The sequence below is a fragment of the Cetorhinus maximus genome, chromosome 16 (genome assembly GCF_964194155.1).
Source record: "Cetorhinus maximus chromosome 16, sCetMax3.hap1.1, whole genome shotgun sequence".
In the NCBI taxonomy this organism is placed as follows: Eukaryota; Metazoa; Chordata; class Chondrichthyes; order Lamniformes; family Cetorhinidae; genus Cetorhinus; species Cetorhinus maximus.
This window is the reverse complement of record NC_135894.1, coordinates 20,176,597-20,197,590: the sequence shown is the minus strand read 5'-3', so window position 1 is coordinate 20,197,590 and position 20,994 is coordinate 20,176,597. Positions and strand designations below refer to the sequence as shown.

Genomic DNA, 20,994 nt, shown 5'->3' with positions numbered 1-20,994 from the left:
CCAGAGGCTTGCTGCTTGCCTCTTTGATGAGGAAGAATGATGAGAAGCCAGCAAAGCCTCAAGACCGTTCCTAGAATGATAAATGTAGGCTAGACTAGATGTAAAGGATCAGTGCAAATAGCCAGTAGCTGACATGGGCCCTTGCACTGCCCCAGCTCTTTATATCACAAAACCTGTATCAAAGATTTAATTAGCGAAGATTATGGAACAGGCAACTGAACTTTCAAGTCCCCCCCCAAGGGCTTTCCTCATTACCACACAAGTTTGGATTTCCTAGAATATTCAAACCAACAATTCCTCTGAATATGAAGAAACTTGATTTATTTATAAATGGTCTTGAAGAATCGTTGCTACTGCTAATTAGTAAAAATGTAAAACTATAACTAGCCTTATATTTTATTTCAAAGGACTTAATAATGGATACTATAGTGTTTCCATGGATGGGGCATATAGTCCTAAATGGATCATATTCATCTATTGGTTTCCGGGGGGAGGGTGCAGGTGACGTTGACCATTTCTCATCAAGTCTCACCAATTTTGGATAATCCGCAACATTTTTTATATTCAAGTCTGAAATCAATCTCCATACGTGTTCATTTATCACCAAGCGTAATTACTTACCCTTTCTTGCTAGAATATCACTTGAGTGAATTTTGTTTAATTTCCTTTCTGAACAAAGCTCATTAAAATAACTTGAGACTAGACTAATTTTAATTTAAAACCTAAACTTAGAAAATTATACACCTACTATTAGAGCGATTAGCTTTTTGATGCTATCGCTAATTACCTTAAATTTGGCAACAAAAGTGTTTCAGGCATTCAAGTAAATTTCAGGTATTAATCATTTTATCTCCATTGAAATGGGAGGTTACCCGTTTTGGCTATATTAATGCCCATTGTTTCCTATCTACTTTTCAACCATCACCAGGCAAAGGCCTTTTTTGCTTTAACTACAAAATTTTAATAAGGCACATAATGAAATAGCTTTTGAAACTGAAGATATACAACACCCACCATATTATTATTGCCCATGCGTAACCATTACTCTTGGCTATAAAGTAAAAACTAGATAAATATTTAAAGTGGAGGAATATAAAGCACAATGGGGAGATGTTATGGGGTGGGGGGTGCAGCACCACACCCCCCCCTCAATATCATGAAGTGGGAGGTTTTGGTTGGAAGATCGAATGCAGAGAAGAAGTATAAATTAGATGCAATGTTAAAGGGGATAGAGGGACAGAGAGATATATGTATAGAAATCTTTGAAGGTGGCTGGATAAGTTGAGAAGAATATGGAATTTGGCTTTATTATTGAGGCACCATGTATATAGACAAGCAAGTTCTGCTAAGTCTTTATAAAATATTGGCTTGACCTCAGCTGGTGTACCACACCTCTTAGGGAAGGATGTTTAAAACCGTAGAGTGATGCAGAAGAGATTTATTAGAATGGGTCCAGGAATGAGGGATTTCAGTTATGTGGAGAGACTGTAGACACTCTGATTGATCTCTTTAGATTTGAGTGAGATGTTCAAAATCATGAATGGTTTAGAGTAAATAAGAAGAAACTGTTTGCATTGTCAAAAGGGTTGGTAACCAGAAGACACATGTTTAAGGTAATTGACATAAGAACCAGAGGTAACATGAAACATTGCTTATACAGTGAGTTGCTTTGATATGGAATACACTGCTTGAAAGGATGGTGATTCAGATTCAATAATAATTTTCAAAAGAGAATTTGATAAATACCTGAAGGGAAACTTTTTCACAGCTATGGGAGAAGAACAGGATAGTGGGATCAATGATTCCTCTATATTATCTTTACTGGTAGTTTATTTATTTCAATGCACAGAATCTTGATAAAGAGGATAACTTGTGAACGGCCTGCACGATACCATCACGATTTCTGTGTAGCGCGTAGAACTTAAAGGGTTATTAGATGGGACTAGTTGACTACTCTACCAAAGTGCCAGTGCAGGCATAATAGGCTGAATGGTCCCCTTCTGCACTATATCATTCTATGATTTGGCGCTCAAGTCTTTAAGTAGGGATTGAACTGACAAGCTTCTGAGCTATGAGGAGGACACAAGAAGCTTGGAAAGAGATATGGACAACTTAAGTGAGTGAGCAACAAGGTGGCAGATGGAGTATAATGAAGGGAGGTGTGAGGTTATTCATTTTGGTAGTAAGAATAGAAAAGCAGAATATTTTAAAACGCATGAAATTCTAAATGCTGATGTTCAGAAGGACTTGGGTATACTCGTTCAAGGAGAACACAGCATTTGCATGTATTACAGCAAGAAATTAGGCAAATAACATATTAGCCTTCATTGTTGGGGGTTTGGAGTACAATAATAAGGAAATCTTGCTGCAGTTGTTATGAGCTTTGGTGAGATCGCATCTGGAGTACTGTGCGTGGTTTTGATCTCCATATCTAAGGAAGAATGTACTTGGCTTGAAGGCGGTGCAGCGAAGGAACACTAAATAGGTTCCTGGAACATGAGAGTTGCCCTGTTGTGAGAAGCTGAGGAAATTGGGCCTATTTTCTCTTCACTGTCGCTGGGTCAAAATCCTGGAACTTCTTCTCTAATAGCACTGTGGGTGTACCTACATTACATGGACTGCAGCGGTTCAAGAAGGCAGCTCATCACCACCATCTCAAAGGCAATTGGGGATGGGCAATAAATGCTGGCCTAGCTAGCAACACCCCCACATCCTGTGAAGGAATATAAAAAGAATGAGAGGTGATCTCATTGAAACATGCAAGATTCTGAAGGGGCTTGACAGGGTAGACACTGAGAGTTTGTTTCTCCTGGCTGGGAAATCTAGAACATGGGGACAGAGTCTCAGGCCAAGGAGTTGATCATTTAAAATTGGGATGAGGAGAAATTTCTTCACTCAGAGAATTGTGAATCTTTTGTACTCTTTACCCCATAGAGTTGTGGGTGCTCCATCATTGAGTATATTAAGGCTGATAGATTTTTGGTGCCTCAGGGAATCAGGCTGTGGGGAGCGGGCAGGAAAATGGAATTGAGGCAGAAGTTTGGCCATGATTGTATTGAATGGCAGAGCAGGCTCAAGGGGCTGTATGGTCTATTGCTGCTCCTACTTCTTATGTTCTGATGACTCCAAAGCAAGGGTACTGTCAGTGAACCAAAGTTGACACTGTTAAACTTCATAGTTTTTGTCTTTTAAAGTTATTTACATTGAAAACTACATCTATTGCATTATTGCTTGCAGAGTCACTAAGCTCAATGGCCTTGGATTCATGCTATATTTGGTAGCAGAGAGGGAGCTCCTAAGAATTCAGGTCTTGCTAGATTTGAATTTGATTTGCTTCTGGGAATCTGTCAAATGTGCTATCCTCCAGTCAGTACTTTCTGGAGGTATTGTGAAAGCCCTTTCTATACACAGTGAACTGGGATGTCTGTCATTTGTTATGTTTGGTAACAAGAAATTATCTGGTTGAGATCCACCAGATGTCACAAACTAACCTTGTGACAACTAACTCAAGTCAATATACTGAAGGGGCTGTTCAATATATGTTTAAGGCATCTACACTGAGTGATGAGCATGCTTTGCACAGCATTATGTCTTGATGCTCAAGGTGGGATTTCTTTGGTGCTCACCTGCCCCAAGTTAGGTAATGGAGCTTCCCATCTCTATTTTATAAATTACTTCAGAATAATTTATTTAAATGTAGAAATTCAATAAACGAGAATTAAAGTTGGATTATCTCTAAGTATTATTCATTGTTCTTTGAATGCAATTCAACAAAGGGGTCTCTTCCCTATGCCTACAAGATCTTCTCCTTGACAGGATTTAGGGACATTCCACATTTCCAAGTAGTATCAGTGTCTCAGTAATCTTCCATTTCCCTCAATTTGGATGGTGATCTATCCACTTTATATGAATGTTAATTTACAATAAAGAATGAAGACTGTACCAAATGTGAATAATGTAAATTTTAATATTTACCATATGTTTGTGTTTTGACAGTGTCATTGGATATAGAACTTCCTCTCTCTCTTTAATTTTGTCCTTAGGGAACATAACGTTGACGAGTGACATTCAAACAGAGACTGACCTCTCCTTCCCCTGGATCCTTCGTGTGTTTGATATAAAGGCTTATGAGTTTTATAAGGTTATTGAGAGTTTTATTAAAGCAGAACCAACTCTATCCAGAGAGATGATCAAGCACATGGAAAGATGTGAACATAGGATCATGGAGTGTATTGCATGGCAGATGGTGAGTAATGTTTTTTTTCCTACATGCGGTTGAGAATGATATTTACCCATAAGTTTGAATTGAGTGGTCTCTTTCCTGGTTGGAAAGTGGGAATAACTACTTGCTGTTTTAAAGTTAAAGATTTAAAAGCGCTGCTGTCCAAAAAAATTTACCTACAGTGCAATATGTTTAAAATATTTTTCTGTAAGATTAACAGCTGTAAGGGAAACAGGTTGCATAGATTATTGCTTCATGCCACCTTTACCAGTTGAGTCTTCAGGGCAAGTTTCCACATCAATAAGCGGCATGACACTGGGAAGTTCTGAAGAATAAAGGGACCTTGGCGTGTGTGTCCATAGATCTCTGAAGGCGGAGGGGCAAGTTAGTGGGGTGGTGAAAAAGGCATATGGGATACTTGCCTTTTTCAATCGAGGCATAGATTACAAAAGTAGGGAGGTCATGTTGGATTTGTATAGAACCTTGGTGAGGCCACAGCTGGAGTACTGTGTGCAGTTCTGGTCGCCACATTATAGGAAGGCTGTGATTGCACTGGAGGAGGTGCAAAGGAGATTCACCAGGATGTTGCCTGGGATGAAACATTTAAGTTATGAAGAGAGGTTGGATAGCCTTGGGTTGTTTTCGTTGGAGCAGAGAAGACTGAGGGGCGACCTGATCGAGGTGTACAAGATTATGAGGGGCATGGACAGGGTGGCTAAGGAGCAGCTGTTCCCCTTAGTTTAAGGGTCAGTCACGAGGGGACACATTTCAAGGTGAGGGGCAGAAGATTTAGGGGGGATATGAGGAAAAACTTTTTTACCCAGAGGGTGGTGACGGTCTGGAATGCACTGCCTGGGAGGGTGGTGGAGGTGGGTTGCCTCACATCCTTTAAAAAGTACCTGGATGAGCACTTGGCACGTCATAACATTCAAGGTGAATGGGATTAGGTAGGTAGGCCAGGTGTTTCTCACGTGTCGGTGCAGACTCAATAGGCCGAAGGGCCTCTTCTACACTGTGAGATTCTGTGATTTTGCGAAATTGAGAGCACTACAGTTGTCACCCTGTCAGCTGAAAGCAAAGAAATGGAAGTTAACTGGCTCTTATAATGTGTTGCGGTGAGTATTCAAGTATATAAAACTGCTATTCACAGACCTAGCTTTCACTTAAAAATAACCCATGTAGTTAAAAAAAAGGTTGATGTTTGTTGAACCATAAAAGGGATACAGAACAGAAGAAGGCCCATTTTGTCTGTGCTGGCTCTCTGCAAGAGCAATTCACCTAGTACCGCTCCCCAGCTATTTCCCCGTAGCCCTTTTCTGGTAATGATCCAATTCTCTTTTGGAAGCCGCAATTGAGCCTGCATCCATCACACACTCAGCCAGTGCATTTCGGACCCTAACCACTCACTGTGCAAAAATATTTTTCCGCATGTCGTCACCGCTTGTTTTGCCAATCACCTTAAATTGGTGTCCTCTTATTCTTGAGCCTTCCACTAATGGGAGCAATTTTTCCCTATCTACTCTGTCTAGACTCCTCATGATTTGAATATATCTACCAAATTTCCTCTCAACCTTCTCTTCAAGGAGAAGAGCCCTAGTTTCTCTAAATTATCTACATAACTGAAGTTCTTGATCCCTAGAACAAATCTTGAGAATCTTTTTTGCACCCTCTGTAATGCCTCCACGTCTTTCCTAAAGTGTGGTGCCCAGAAAGGGTCAGAAGCTCCAGTTGAGCCTGAGCCACAAGTTTACCATGACTTCCTTGCTTTTGTACTCTTGTCAGCAGCGGCTGTTCCTCGATTCGAGGAATACCTACTCGGTTGCGAGTTTCTGCCATAGGTCTTCATGTGACTGGACAGGCCGACTATCGACCACAGGTCTTTGGGCAAATGGGGCAGGATGTCCCATGGCGTAGTGGGATCTGGAGTGCTGCCGCCACTTTGCCTCATCGTTAAGACATTGTGACTCAAAGTATGATGCAGCTTGATGGGCAAGATATCGCCATTTTGAGCAATTGGTAGCAAGCTCCTGCCAGTCATTAATGTCAGTGCTGCCATGCTTCAAGGAGTGCATCAGAGTGTCTTTAAAGCGTTTTCTTTGTCCTTTTGCTGGAACGCTGGCCATTTGAGAGTTGAGAAAACAGGAGCAGGTGGGAGAGACTCTTTTCGGCCATCCAGACAGAGTGTCCAGTCCATCGAAGTTGATTTTGTAGCAGTTTTACCTGAATGCTTGTGGGACCTGGCTTCAAGGAAGACACTAGTGTTTATTTGAAGGTCCTTCCATTGAGCCTGGAGTTGTGGCAGAGGAATTGCTGATGCAATTTCTCCAGCTCTCTTATGTGCCGCTGATGCACAGTCCAGGCCTCACTGCAGTATTAGAGTGTGGTGATGACAACTGATCTGTACACTAGGACTTTTGTTGACAAACACCTGCTGCCATTGTTTGTCGAAGGCTGAGCTGGTGCAGCTGATCCGGTGTTGGATCTCCTTGTCAGTGGTGGCCTTTTGAGAGAGGTGGCTGCCAAGGTATGGGAGGGGCTCAACATATTCCAGAGTGTCTCCTTCAACATATATGGGAGGTGGAATATTTGGCTAACCAGATGTGAGTTGATATAAGTTTGTTTTGGCAACATTCAAGGACAGACCGAGTTTCTTGTATGCAGAATTGAAGAGATCAAGAGTGGCTTGTAAATCTGGTGCAGAGTGGGCAACGACACAGCAGTCATCCACACACTGTAGATCATGTATGTCTGTGCTGGTCAGTTTAGTTGTTTTATACGCTATTCCCTTATTTATAAAGCCTAGAATACTGTTTCCTTTTTTAACCCCTCTCTCAACCTACCCAGCTATCTTCAATGATTTGTGCACCTCCTGGTCACTTTGCTTCTGCATCCCCTTCAGAATTGGACCCTTTATTTAACGTTGCCGGTCCTCAATCTTCCTACCAGACTGAATCACTTCATGCTTCTGCTTCTAAAGTTTTGAAAAAAAAATTATAACTTGTATGTGAATATACTTCAACTCAGTTGATCTACCCGCTTGTATTTGTGATTGTTTTCATATACCAGCACTTTACTTTAAGTGTCCACTTACTCGCGCAATGCAGTTGCATGTTCATAATGCAGATGGAGTAGTTGGGTAAATATTGGCCAAAAAATGTAATGCCTATGTTAATTTGGTGAAACTATGGCATGGATCTTGTAGACCCAATGGTAGTGAGCTCTGAGATGTTTACTGCCATTGAAGGTTGTAATGGCAACATAACTTCCCGGGAGCTAATTTATGCTCAAATTTGAAAGTTGCGGTTTGCTTGAAAGGAGTCTGGGGGGAGCCTAAGCTGATGGTTCCTCCAGGACCTGTCAGCATGTAAACTTAACCTGTTGCCCCTGCAATTACAAGGGTCAACCCTGACTCCTCGGTCCCACAGGTATGAGGGAAGAGGCAAGGATGCTGTTGTGAGGAGGAGATGGAATTAAGAGTACATTAAAGAAAACATTTCAAATGACTAAAAACAATCACCACATTAAGGTAAAGGCAGACCTCAAAGGGCGTGTCTTCAGCTTGTGAAGTCAGAGAGGGCATGGCTTTGTTGGAATTGCACCTCGTTGGTAGATCTCTCTGCTAGCCTTGGCGATGGATTCATGCTGCAGCTGGGAAAACAAGTTCCTGTTGTAGTCTACCAAAAAGGTAGAAATGTAGCCTTAAACTCAGCTTCTGGTTTGCCGATGGCTGCAAGATCCGGGCCTATATGTCATGATATTGTTACTGTACTGGGGCTGGCTTGGCAACCTCCTAGTTGACGTATGCAATTGGGTCATTTTCTGTTGGAGCTCTTTTGGGAGGTAATAGGTTGCCTTTAACAGTACTAGAACATAATTTCACTCAAATCCAGTTCTCCATTTTCACAAAACAATAGTAAGCAGATATGTTTGAATACATTGTTTGCCAAGTAGAATTTAAGCAGGAGAGTGGTTGTTTCACTTGGCTTCTATTGAGGCCAGTCTGTAGAAGCTAGATGCGAAGTTCAGTATTTTTTTTTAAACGGCTGATTACTTCCTGAACATGTCTTTTCCAGGACTCCAACCATGAATCATGGGGGCAGAGTGCTGCAAAAAAAATGAGTAATGTTGGTGAAGCTAGACTTTATCTGTATTTTATTACCACAATAATTCAGGGTACAACACATTTGATTGCTGTTTTGTGCTGATTTCAACCAGCAACACCTTGGAATTTATAATACGCCTTTAACGTAATAAAACGTCCCAAAGCGCTTCATAGGAGCCTTATAAAGCAGACTTGGACACTGGGCCAACCAAAGAGATATTAGGGCAGATGACCAAAAGTTTGATCAAATAGGTAGGCTTTATGAAGTATCTTGAAGGAGAAAAGAGAGGCAGACAAGTTTAAGGGATGATAGAACTTGGCATCCAGGCAGCGAAGGCATGGACACCAATGGTAGAGCGATTAAAGATTAGATGCTCAAGATGTTGGAATCTCGGAGGTTTGTGGAGATGGAAGAGATTACAGAGATAGGGAGGGGCAAGACCACGTTGGTATTTGAAAGCCAGTATGAGAATTTAAAATTGAGACATTGCTTAACCGGGAGGATTAGTTAGCTAACAGGAAGCAGAGAGTAAGGATAAAAAGGTAATTTTTGACTTGGCAAGGTGTAAAGAGTGGTGTGGCACAGGGATTACTGCTTGGACCTCAACTATTTACAATTTATATCAATGACTGATGAAGGGTCTGAATGTATGGTTGCTAAATTTGTTAATGACACAAAGATAGGTAGGGAACTATGTTGTGAAGAGGACATGAGGAGTCTGCAAAGGGACAGATAGGTTAAGTGAGTGGGCAAACATTTTGCAGATGGAGTATAATGTGGGAAAATGTGAACTTGTCCACTTTGGCAGGAAGGATAGAAAAGCAGCATATTACTTAAATGGAGGGAGATTGCAGAACTGAGGTACAGAGGGATCTGGGTGTCCTGCTACATGAATCATGAAAAGTTAGTATGCAGGTACAGCAAGTGATTAGGAAGGGAAATAGAATGTTGTTGTTTATTGCAAGAGTAATGGAATATAAAAATAGGGAAGTTTTGCTACCGCTGTACAGGGCATTGGTGCGACCCCATCTAGAGTACTGTGTACAGTTTTGGTCTGCTTATTTAAGAAAGGATATAAATGCATAAGCAGTTCAGGGAAGGTTCACTTGACTGATACCTGGGATGGAGGAGTAGGGGGGTGTTATATTACGAGGAAAGGTTGGACAGGCTGGGCCTTATCCATTGGAATTTAGAAGATTGGGAGGTGATCTTATTGAAACACAAGCTTCTGAGGGGACTTGACAGGGTGGATGCTGAAAGGATGTTTCCCCTTGTGGGAGAGAAAAGTAGGAGACACAGTTTAAAAATAAGGGGCTTCCCATTTAAGACAGCGATGAGAATAAATTCTTTCCCTCAGAGGGACTTGAATCTTTGGAACTCTGTCCCTCAGAGAGCCATGGAAGTGGGGGTTAATGAATATTTTTAAGGCAGAGTTAGATAGATTCTTGACTAACAAGGGAGTCAGAATTATCGGGGGTAGGCGGAATGTGGAGTTGAGGCCAGAATCAGATCAACCATGATCTTATTGAACGTTGGAGCAGATGCGAAGGGCCAAATGGCCTACTCATCCTAGTTTGTATGAGCCAATGTAGGTTAACACACATAGGAGTTATGGGTGAATGGGACTTAGTCTAAGTAAGGAGATGGACAGCAGAGTTTTAGATAACCTCAAGTGTAAGAAGGGTAGAATGTGGGAGGCCAGTGAGGAGTATGTTGGAGTAGTCAAGACAAGTAACTGAGGCTTCAGCAAATAGGCGAGCTGAGGCGGGGCAGCGTCAGGCTGTATTACAGAGGTGGAAATAGGCAGTCTTAGCGATGGCGTGGATATGTGGTCAGAAGCTCACCTCGACAAATGTGACACCAAGGTTGCAAACAGTCTGGTTCAACCTCAAGACAGTTGCTAGGAAGTGGGATGGAGTTGGTGGCTAGGAAATGTAGTTTGTAACTGGGACCAAGACAATGGTTTTGGCCTTCCCAAAATTTAATTGGAGGAAATTTCTGTTCATCCAGTACTGGATGTCGGACAAGCAGTCTGATAATTTAGAGACAGTGGTAGAGTCGAGAGGTGACCTTGAGCTGGTCAGCATGCATGTGGAAACTGACATTGTTTTCTGATGATGTTGCCAAAGAACGGCATGCAAATGAAAAATGGGAATGAGGTGAGATCAAGGATTTTTGTTCAGGTGAGGTCAATTTTTGTTTTTGGAGGAGAAGGGTGATGATGGCAAATTTGAAGATGAGGGGGACAGTACCTGAAGAGAGAGCACCATTAACAATATCAGCTAACCTGGGAACTAGGAATGTAAGTGGGTGGTCAGTGTTTTGCTAGGAACAGGGTTGAGGTGAATCTTCGGACAAGATAAGCTCGGAGAGGGGAGATGGGAAATGCGAGTTCAGGGCTAGGGAAGGAAGAAGCTTTAGAGGAAGCTTGGCCGGGTCGGCTAGAAGCAGAACAGCAGTCTGACCACTAAAGTTAGCTTTGTTGTTCCTCATGATGAGACAAAGATCAGAAAGGGTACTCAGTTCAGATCATTGTCATATGCCTTGAAAGTACACATGTGTGAACATTTGGTGAATACTGGATCAAGCTTTACTACAATATCCCACCTTCCACCACAATAATCTAATACCCTGCAGGTAGACTGTAGGCTCATGCAAAGAATGAAATGAACTGGGGTGACCAGACATTCTCTAATGCTGCAGGTTGTAAATACTCTGCTTAGTGTAGCATTGAGCCATGTAGACCAACAAAGTTTGATTCCAGGTCAGTGGTAAATTAGTGAATTTTAGCTCAGGCTGCAAATTGCCTGAGGGCAAAAACAGCAAGCTTCCCATTTTCTAAGACTATCAAAGGACTTTGCTGTCCTATTTAGAACACCGTGAAGATTTGGCAGTTGTTGCCAGAACGTCACTGTTTTCTACTCAGTGTTTCTGAGGTGCAGAATAACCCACCTGATGCATGCAGCAGGGGTAAAGTACATCTACCTTAATGGTGTCTTCTTTTGTATTTTGATAGATGTATTTACCTCATTTTCCTTGTCTTGGTAGCTTCAATGTGTGTGATGGTCTGTTTCTCTGTCTTCTCCCCTCTGCTTCCCCATCCTTAAATCTCGTCTTCACTTGATGATGGGTAAGCTGTTGTAAACCAAAACGTCTCCCTATATGTATTCCTTCAGTTTCTTATGATTTCCAGGATTACATCCATATTCGCACTGGAAGAGTCCACAAATAATCCTGTTATCTCCATCCTACCCAAAGAAACCATCGTTTTTGGAACCATAGTCAAGTTCCTTGAAGAGCCTTGTACTAGGAGTGCAGGATCATTGTACCCACAAAACCTGATAAAGCCAGGTAAAATCAATGTACAGTGGGGCCAGTTTGGCATAACTTCCATTGAAGCCTTCCTCCTATTTTTTCATGGTGTTCTAGAAGTTTACAAAATGGATGGTGGTCAATTGCTGCATCTTGTCTGCACCAGCTCTTTGCTAGATCAATCTAAACTAACCCCACTGTCCCTTGAAAGATGTAATGGTGGTTTCTACCTCAAGTACTCCGGTGACAAAGCATTCTATTGCTCCATTTATACAATGCATAAAGAAATTTATCCTGAGCTCATTTGTCAATTTTTTTGCTGTCAATTTAAATTTATGACAGTTGGTCACTGATTCCCCTGATTTTCTCCTGTTCAAGTTATCAAAATTCTTCACAATTTTAACATTGCTTTTAAAGCTCCTCTGTTGCTCAATTATGCAAATTTATTAAGCCATCAGGGGAACAAGAGTGAAAGTGAATTTTTTAAGCGATGTGAAAACTTGTACACCATTGGTATAAATAATATCCTATATGTTCTAAATGCATATTGTAAGGTTGAAGTCCTAAATTTTAATCATATTTTAAAATATTCTGGAAATGATACCAAATACTTTCTGACAGTTAAAGACATTACTGGCCAAAATATTACCCCTAGCCTTGAAGTAGTTTATAAGCTTGCATTAATCTTGTTTCAGTGAACCTGCAGTACTCATGTTGACCGCATATCTGCAATGTTCCTAAACTTAAAGAGAAATTTTAGCAGTAGCCTGACAGCTAAATCGGGCATATATGCGGACTGGCTGCAGATTCATGATGGATCTCATAAATTCATGTCAGGCGATACTGAAGGGGAAAATTCATACATCTTGAGCTACAACTGATAGGGGAGAGGTTCACCAAGTCAGTTCTTGATAAGATTGGCAGTGTTTCCCACAGGACTTCGTCAACACACTCATACTCCTGTCAACTTACCCAACCGGCAGTTTGTGGTTCTACTTCCTTTTAACTAAATAGTCATTTCAACTTGCTGGTCCAAAAGACTTTTTTGAGCTGGCACACTTTCCATTACCTGATGGTGTTGATGTCCAACCATATGGTGCATCCTTGCTGTTGCAATCTTTTTCCCAATAATGTGCACACAGGATGCTTCTCTTTCATTAAGGTGTTGTCATATTGTCCTCCTGGGCCTGGTTGACATCCATATCCTTTCACAATGTATTCCAAAAGCTCCAGTCTTATTTTTATTCTTTTGTGGGGTATTGGTGACGCTGTCTAATCCATGCATATTGCCCAATCCTAATTGCCCTTGAGAAGGTGGTGAACCTTCTTGAATTGCTGCAGGCCATGTGGTGTTGGTACACCCACAGTGCTATAGGGAAGGGAGTTCCACGATCTTCACGGCACCAATAAATAACCGGGGATATAGTTTGAAGTCAGGACGATGTGTGACTTGGAGGGGAACTTGCAAGTGGTGGTGTTCCCATGTATCTGCAGCTCTTGTCCTTCTAGAGGGTAGAGGTTGTGGGTTTGGTAGGTGCTGTCAAAGGAGCCTTGATGAGATGCTGTAGCACATATTGTAGATGGTACACATTACTGACAATGTATGTTGGTGGTGGAGGGAATAAATGCTTAAAGTTGTGGATAAGGTGCCACTAATGTGGGACTGCTTTGTCTTGGATGTTGTCAAGCTTCTGGAGTGTTGTTGGAACTGAACTCATCCAGGCAAGTGGGGAGTATTCCATCACACTCTTGACTTGTGCCCTGTAGATGATGGACAGGCTTTGGGGAGTCAGGAGGTGAGGTACTCACTGCAAAACTCCAAGCCTCTGACTTGCTCTTGTAGCCGCTGTATTTATATGGCCAGTGCAGTTGAGTTTCTGGTCAATGGTAATGCCCAGGATGTCAACAGTGGGGGATTCAGCGATGGTAATGGCATTGATTGTCAAGGGGAGATGGTTAGATTCTTTCTTGTGGGAGATGGTTATTGCCTGGCACTTGTGTGACACAAACATTACTTGCCACTTATCAGCTGAAACCTGAATGTTGCCCAGGTCTTACTGCATTTGTGAATGGACTGCTTCAGTATCCGAGGAGTCGTAAATGGTGCTGAACATTGTGCAATGGTCAGTGAACATCCCCACTTCTGACCTTATGATGGAGTGGAAGGTCTTTGATGAAGCAGCTGCAGGTGGTTGGGCCTAGGACACTGCCCTAAGCAATTCCTGCAGCGATGTCCCAGGACTAAGATGATTGACCTCCAACAGCCACAACCATCTTCCTTTGTGCTACATATGACTCCAATCAGTGGAGAGTTTTCCTCCGATTCCCATTGTCTCCAGTTTTGCTGGGGCTCTTTGATGCGACACTTGGTCAAATGCTACTTGTGTCAAGAGCAGTCTCTCTCCCCTACCCTCTTGAGTTCAGCTCTTTTGCCCATGTTGGGACCAACGCTGTAACGAGGTCAGGTGCTGAGTGACCCTGGCGGAACCCAAACTGAGCATCACTGAGCAAGTTATTGCTGTGTAAGTGCTGCTTGGTAGCACTATTGATGACACCTTCCATCACTTTGCTGATGATGGATGGTGGACTCATGGGGCAGTAATGTGCTGGGTTGGACCTGTCTTATTTTTTGAAGACTGGACATAGCTGGGAAATTTTCCACATTGCAGCCAATGTTATCGCTTAAGTGCACCGGAACCGTTTAGCTTGGGCCATGGCTAGTTCTGGAGCACAAGCCATCAGAACTACTGCCGGAATGTTGTCAGGACCCATAGTCTTTGCTGTATCCAGTGCCTCCAACCGTTTCTCAGTATCACGTGGAGTGAACCAAATTGGCTGAAGACAGGCATCTGTGATCCTGGGACCTGCATACTAGCTTTTTGTGAATAATGCACTAGGACCTCTAGATTTCTCTGTATCTCAGAGCTCTGCAATCTCTCACAATTTAGATAATATGCTTTTTTAGTTTTCTTGCCAAAATGGAAATTTCACATTTTCCCACGTTATGCTCTTTGCCCACTCACTTAACCTATCTATATTCCTTTGTAGCCTCCTTGTGTCCTCTTCACATCCTACTATCCTACCTACCTCTGTGTCATCAGCAAATTTAGCACCCACACCTTCGGTTCCTTCATCCAAGTCATTTATATAAATTGTAAAAAGTTTGAGGCTGCAGCACTGATCCCTGTAGCACACCACTTATTACATCTTGCCAACCAGAAAAAGACCCATTTATGCCTACATGGATAATTCCTGTTATCCATGCCAATATATTACCCACTACACCATGAGCTTTTATTTTTCACAATAACTTTTGATGTGGTACCTCATCAAATGCCTTCTAGAAATCCAAGTACAGTACATCCACCGGTTCCCTTTTATCCACAGCATGTGTTACTTCTTCAAAGAACTCTGATAAATTGGTTAAACATGATTTCCCTCTCACAAAACCATGTTGTCTGGCTGTTTTTTTTCAGCATTTTCTGCTTTTATTTCAGATTTCCAGCATTTGCTTTTATTCTGAAATGTTATCCCTTGCCCCTGCTATTTAGTTTAAAACCCTCTCTACTTCCCTAGTTATGTCGCTTGTTAGAACACTGGTCCCAGCAAGGTTCAGGTGTAGACCGTCCCAACGGTACAACCCCTACTTTCCCCAGGACTGGTGCCAATGCCCCAAGAATTGGAACCCACTTCTCCTACACCAGCCTTGGAGCAATGTATTCATCTCTCTAATTTTATGTACCCAATGTCAATTTGCACATGGCTCAGGTAGTAATCCAGAGATTATTACTTTTGAGGTTCTGTTTTTTAATTTAGCGCCTTGCTTCTCATACTCTCTGTGCAGAACCTCTTACCTAGTTCTGTCTATGTCATTGGTACCTACATGGACCATGACAACTGGATCCTCCCCTCTCCCACTGCAGGTTTCCCTCCAGCCCTGAGCAGATTTCCAGAACCCTGGCACTGGGCACGTAACACAGCCATCTGGATTTTCACTCTTGGCTGCAGAGAACAGTGTCAATCTCCTCACTGTACTGTCCCCTACTATCACTACATTCCTTTCTGCTGCCCCCTGCTTGAATGGCTTCCTCTACCATGGTGCCATGGTTAGTTTGTTCATCCACCCTGCAGCCCCACTCTCATTCAAAGAAGCTGAGAGAACCTCAAACCTGTTGGACAATTGCAAAGGTTGAGACTCCTGCCCTCTGGGTCCCCTTACCTGACTAACTCGGAGTCACCTCGTTCTGTCCCTGACCACTGATCAAATCAGAAGACCCTATCTTAAATGGTGTGACTGCCTCCTGGTACAAAGCACCCAGGTAACTTTTCCCCTCCCTGACGTGTCACAGTATCTGCAACTTGGCCTCCAGCTGAGCAATGACTTTGAGACGAAGCTCCTTGAGCCGCAACCACTCACTGCAGACATGTTTGCCCTGGATCACACTGGTGTCCAGGAGCCCCCACGTGCTGCAGCCTTGACATATATCCTGTCCTGCCATCCTGAATATGTTTTAATTAGTTACTTAATTATATTATTCACTTCTTTATTTTCCTTTTTATATATATTCTGTTAACTTTACCACCAGCTGGTATACTATTTTAAACCTTAGGAATGGAGCAGACCTTAACCACTTACCAGGTACTCACCAAACAGCTAGTTCCTTTCCCTGTAATAGATTAAGAACTAATTCCAAACTCCCAGGTAAGCACTCAGTTCCAAAGCTGCACTCATTGCTTAATTGCCCACCACCATTCACAACTGGATGTGGCAGGACTGCAAAGCTTAGATCTGATCCATTGGTTGTAGGATCACTTAGCTCTGCCTGGCATAGTGGTATTGTCACTGGATAATGCTCTGGGCACCCGGGTTTGAATTCCATCATGGCAGATGGTGAAATTTGAATTCAGTAAAAAAAATCTGGAACTAAAAGCCTAATGATGACCACAAAACCATTGCCGATTGTCATAAAAACCCATCTGGTTTACTAATTTCCTTTAGGGAAGGAAATCTGCCATGCTTATCTGGCCTGGCCTACATGTGACTCCACACTCACGGCAATGTGGTTGACTCTTAACTGTCTTCTGAGCAAGGGCAATAAGGGAAGGGCAATAAATGCTGGCCTAGTCAGCGATGCCCACATTGCATGAACAAATATAAGAAAAAGTTCTAAATCCCTTGTATCTAAACTTGTACATGTGTCCCTTCATACTAGGCTCCTCAATGTTCTGTTTACTCTACCCTGCCCCATCCCTTTATAATTTTAACCACCTCTCTTCACTTGCCTCCTTGATCTCCTCTGTTCTACAGAAACAGCCTATTCATGTGTGAACCTGTTTACTGTGGAGAGTGTCGGAGTCGAGCCTCCCACCTATTGCAGTTTCAGCAGAGCTCCCTCCTTCAGTGTGCAGGAACAGAGAACTTTTGCTAGCTCAAGGATATTGATGCCTATTATAAGCTGCTGTATTCTAGCAGAGATTCCATGTCAAAAATCAGAACTTTTCACTTTTTTTAATTCATTCATAGCACATGGGCTTCACTGGCTGGGCTAGCATTTATTGTCCATCCTTAGTTGCCCTTGAGAAGGTGGTGGTGAGCTTCCTTCTTGAACCGCTGCAGTCCATGTTGTGTAGGTACACCCACAGTGCTGTTAGGAAGGGAGTTCCAGGATTTTGACCCAGTGACAGTGAAGGAACAGCAATATATTTGCAAATCAGGCTGGTGAGTGACCTGGAGGGGAACTTCCAGGTGGTGGTGTTCCCATGTATCTGCTGCCCTTGTCCTTCTAGATAGTAGTGGTCGTGGATTTGGAAGGTGCTGTCTAAGGAGCCTTGGTGAATTCCTGCAGTGCATCTTGTAGATGGTACACACAGCTGCTACTGTGTGTAGGTGTGGAGGGAGTGAATGTTTGTGGATGTGGTGCCAATCAAGCAGGCTGCTTTGTTCTAGATGGTGTCAAGCTTCTTGAGTGTTGTGGGAGCTGCACTCATTCAGGCAAGTGGGGAATATTCCATCTCACCCCTGACTTGTGCCTTGTAGATGGTAGACAGGCTTTGGGGAATCAGGAGGTGGGTTACTCGCTGCAGGATTCCTAGCCTCTGAAGCTGCCCTTGTAGCCACAGTATTTATATGGCTAGTCCAGTTCAGTTTCTGGTCTATGGTAACTCGCAGGATGTTGATAGTGGGAGATTCAGTGATGGTAATGCCATTGAACGTCAAGGGGCAATGGTTAGGTTCTCTCTTGTTGGAGATGGTCATTGCTTGGCACTTGTGTGGCCTGCATGTTACTTGCCACTTATCAGCCCAAGCCTGGATATTGTCCAGCTCTTGCTGCATTTGGACATGGACTGCTTCAGAATCTGAGGAGTTGCAAATGGTGCAGAACATTGTTCAATCATCTGTGAACATCTCCACTTCTGACCTATGTTGGAAGGAAGGTCATTGGTGAAACAGTTGGAGATGGTTGGGCCGAGAACACTACTCTCAGGAACTCCTGCAGTGATGCCCTGGAGCTGAGATGACTGACCTCAACAACTACAACCATCTTCCTTTGTGTTAGGTATGTTTCCAACAGTGGAGAGTTTTCCCCCGATTCCCATTGACTCCAGGTTTTCTGGGGCTCCTTGATTTCACATTTGGGCAAATGCAACTTTGATGTCAAGGGCAGTCACTCTCACCTCATCTTGGGAGGTCAGCTCTTTTGTCCATGTTTGAACCAAGGCTGTAATGAGGTCAGGAGCTGAGAGGCCCTGGAGGGCGCCAGTGAGCAGGTTGTTGCTAAGCAAGTGCAGCTCGATAGCGCTGTTGATGACCTCTTCCATTACTTTACTGATGATCGAGAGTAGACTGATGGGGTGGTAATTGGCCGAGTTGGATTTGTCCAGCATTTTTGTGTACAGGGCATATCTGGGCAATTTTCCACATAGCCGGGTAGATGCCGGTGTTGTAGCTGTACTGCAGCAGCTTGGCTAGGGGCACGGCAAGTTCTGGAGCATAAGTCTCCAGTACTATTTCCGGAATATTGTCAGGGCCCATAGCCTTTGCAGTATCCAGTGCCTTCAGCCGTTTCTTGATGTCATGTGGAGTGAATTGAATTGGCTGAAGACTAGTATCTGTGATGCTGGGGACCTCCGGTGGAGGCCGGGATGGATCATCCACTCGGCACTTCTAGCTGAAGATTGTAGCAAATGCTTCAGCCTTATCTTTTGCGCTGATGTGCTGGGCTCCCCCATCATTGAGGATGGGGATGTTTATGGAGCCTCCCCCTCCAGTGAGTTATTTAATTGTCCCCCATCATTCACGACTGGATGTGGCAGGACTGCAGAGCTTAGATCTGATCCTTTGGTTGTGGGATCGCTAAGCTCTGTCTATCACTTGCTGCTTATGCTGTTTGGCATGCAAGTGGTCCTGTGTTATAGCTTCACCAGGTTGACACCTCATTTTTAGATAGGCCTGGTGCTGCTCCTGGAATGCCCTCCTGCACTCTTCATTGAACCAGGGTTGATCCTCTGGCTCGATGGTAATGTTAGAGTGGGGGATATGCCGGGCCATGATTGTGTTTAATAATAGTCTGAATCTACAAAACAAGTAACGGTCATCCTATTTTTAAATCTTATCAGCCATTTCCCTTATTGTACAGACTTCCTGACAATGTTGCAGTTTGCATTCAAACATTGGGAACTTAAAATTCCTATTTGACCTTTCCTGTCCTTTAATTTTTATTCCCATAGGTCCTCTTGTTTTTCACTGATCTTCACTGAAGCATGCCATTTATGGTTTTCAGATGTTAATTTGGCAAGTTACTCTAACTTTTTTTAAAAAGCAGCTACTGTGCTTGAGTGACCTGGTACCAAAACAAGATAAGATGCTGTAACATGGGCTGTAACATATGGGTTTGAAAACTGCCCTAAGCAGCATTTCACACTCAGCTTCCTGACGAGTCATCAAATTGGTCAGCAGCCACAACAGTGAATTGAGGTGATATGCCTAAAGTGATGATGGCAGGAAAAGAAGTTTGACAATGTTTCGACCTGACATTGTTCTTCAGTATTGCCACATCTCTAACCACAGTGCAGTGATCGTAACTTTGTGGACATGTTTGCACTGACCCATCAGAGGGTAAAAACAGATTTGAGCAATTATAGAAGTGGGGAAGAGGGAAACTATACTGAAAGCTGCATCTCCATTTATTTCACGTTTGTGTCCAGGCCACATCCCTCAATTACTTCAGTAGCATTTTTTCATTCTAAGTGAATACATTTGTTATGGCATCAGGTTTCAAGTTCTTCCAGTCTTTTCAAGTGTATCAAATGAATATTTTTAAATGTTTCCTCCCTCCCTTAATTTTGTTTCATGATTAAGAAAAATGTAAATATCCTCACATACTCTATATTATTGATGTAGCTTTGTTTTGGTTAACTTGGAAGCTTAACACTGCAATAGTTTGCTTGGGTAGAAGTTTCAAATGCATGGCACTGGGTTACTTGAACTATTTCTGTACTTGATATGAATTTCACATTCTTTTGCAGACTCTTTACAAATCACTCTGAATTAAATCTAATTTGATATTTTAATTTTGATTCTGGAAGTTTGGCATCTGGCTGTTTGCTCTAGTGTAGATGCCACAAAGTCAATTTTCTGCAGCCTGGTGACAGACTTTTAAAAGCAGATAACACTGGGTCAGTTGCCTGCCACTGGACAGTGAAAAACAGTGTTAAAAAACATAAACCTTAGGAGCAGGCTCATAGGTGCCAGACTATCTAATCCAAATTTGAAAAACAACATAAATGCAAATATAACCTGTTGACAGCTGAATGGGAGATAACAAACTTGGAGAACCAGTTGCAGCTGATGCCTGATCTTGGAGTGCGATTATTGAGCTGCATTGCAGAATATAGAATTCAAGAAGGGTGTTAAGTGCCTGTCTTTTGCTCAAGTAGTTCATTGTTCTTTGTTATCTGTTGTTTTGTGTCCTGGCATTTTGTGAGTTTCTGAACCATGTCAGTGGTGATGTGCAGAAACTGAAAATTGAAATGTGGTTGGTTTGTTTATTGGTATACATAATCTGGATGTTAACTTCCAAAAATGCTATCTCCCCTTCTCTGGGTTTTTTTCCTGTGAAGCAGGGATGTTCAGAAAAAAAGAAAATGTTGAATGGCAATGTTCCTCACCCCATGACCCTATCTAAGACTAAACTACTTTAATGCAAAGTTATCTAGCCTTTTTTGCTCTCAAACAAAATCCGAAAGCCCCCCCCCCACCGATATACAAAGAAATCCAGCCTGCCATGCCTTAATTAATCAGATTGGGTGTTAAACCTGATGGTTGTGTTGACAGTAGGTAGTACTACCACTGGTCAG

General features: G+C 42.7%; 1 protein-coding gene across 2 annotated transcripts in view; it reads left to right on the top strand.

The window, feature by feature from the left end:
* The window catches only part of rb1 (retinoblastoma 1), a 237,032-nt gene that overhangs the window by 95,724 nt on the left and 120,314 nt on the right, over positions 1–20,994 (top strand). For both annotated transcript variants that reach the window (XM_078559465.1, XM_078559464.1), the window contains one exon: positions 4,044–4,246. In XM_078559465.1, coding sequence (XP_078415591.1) covers positions 4,044–4,246 — 203 coding nt within the window. The remainder of the gene's footprint in view (positions 1–4,043; positions 4,247–20,994) is intronic.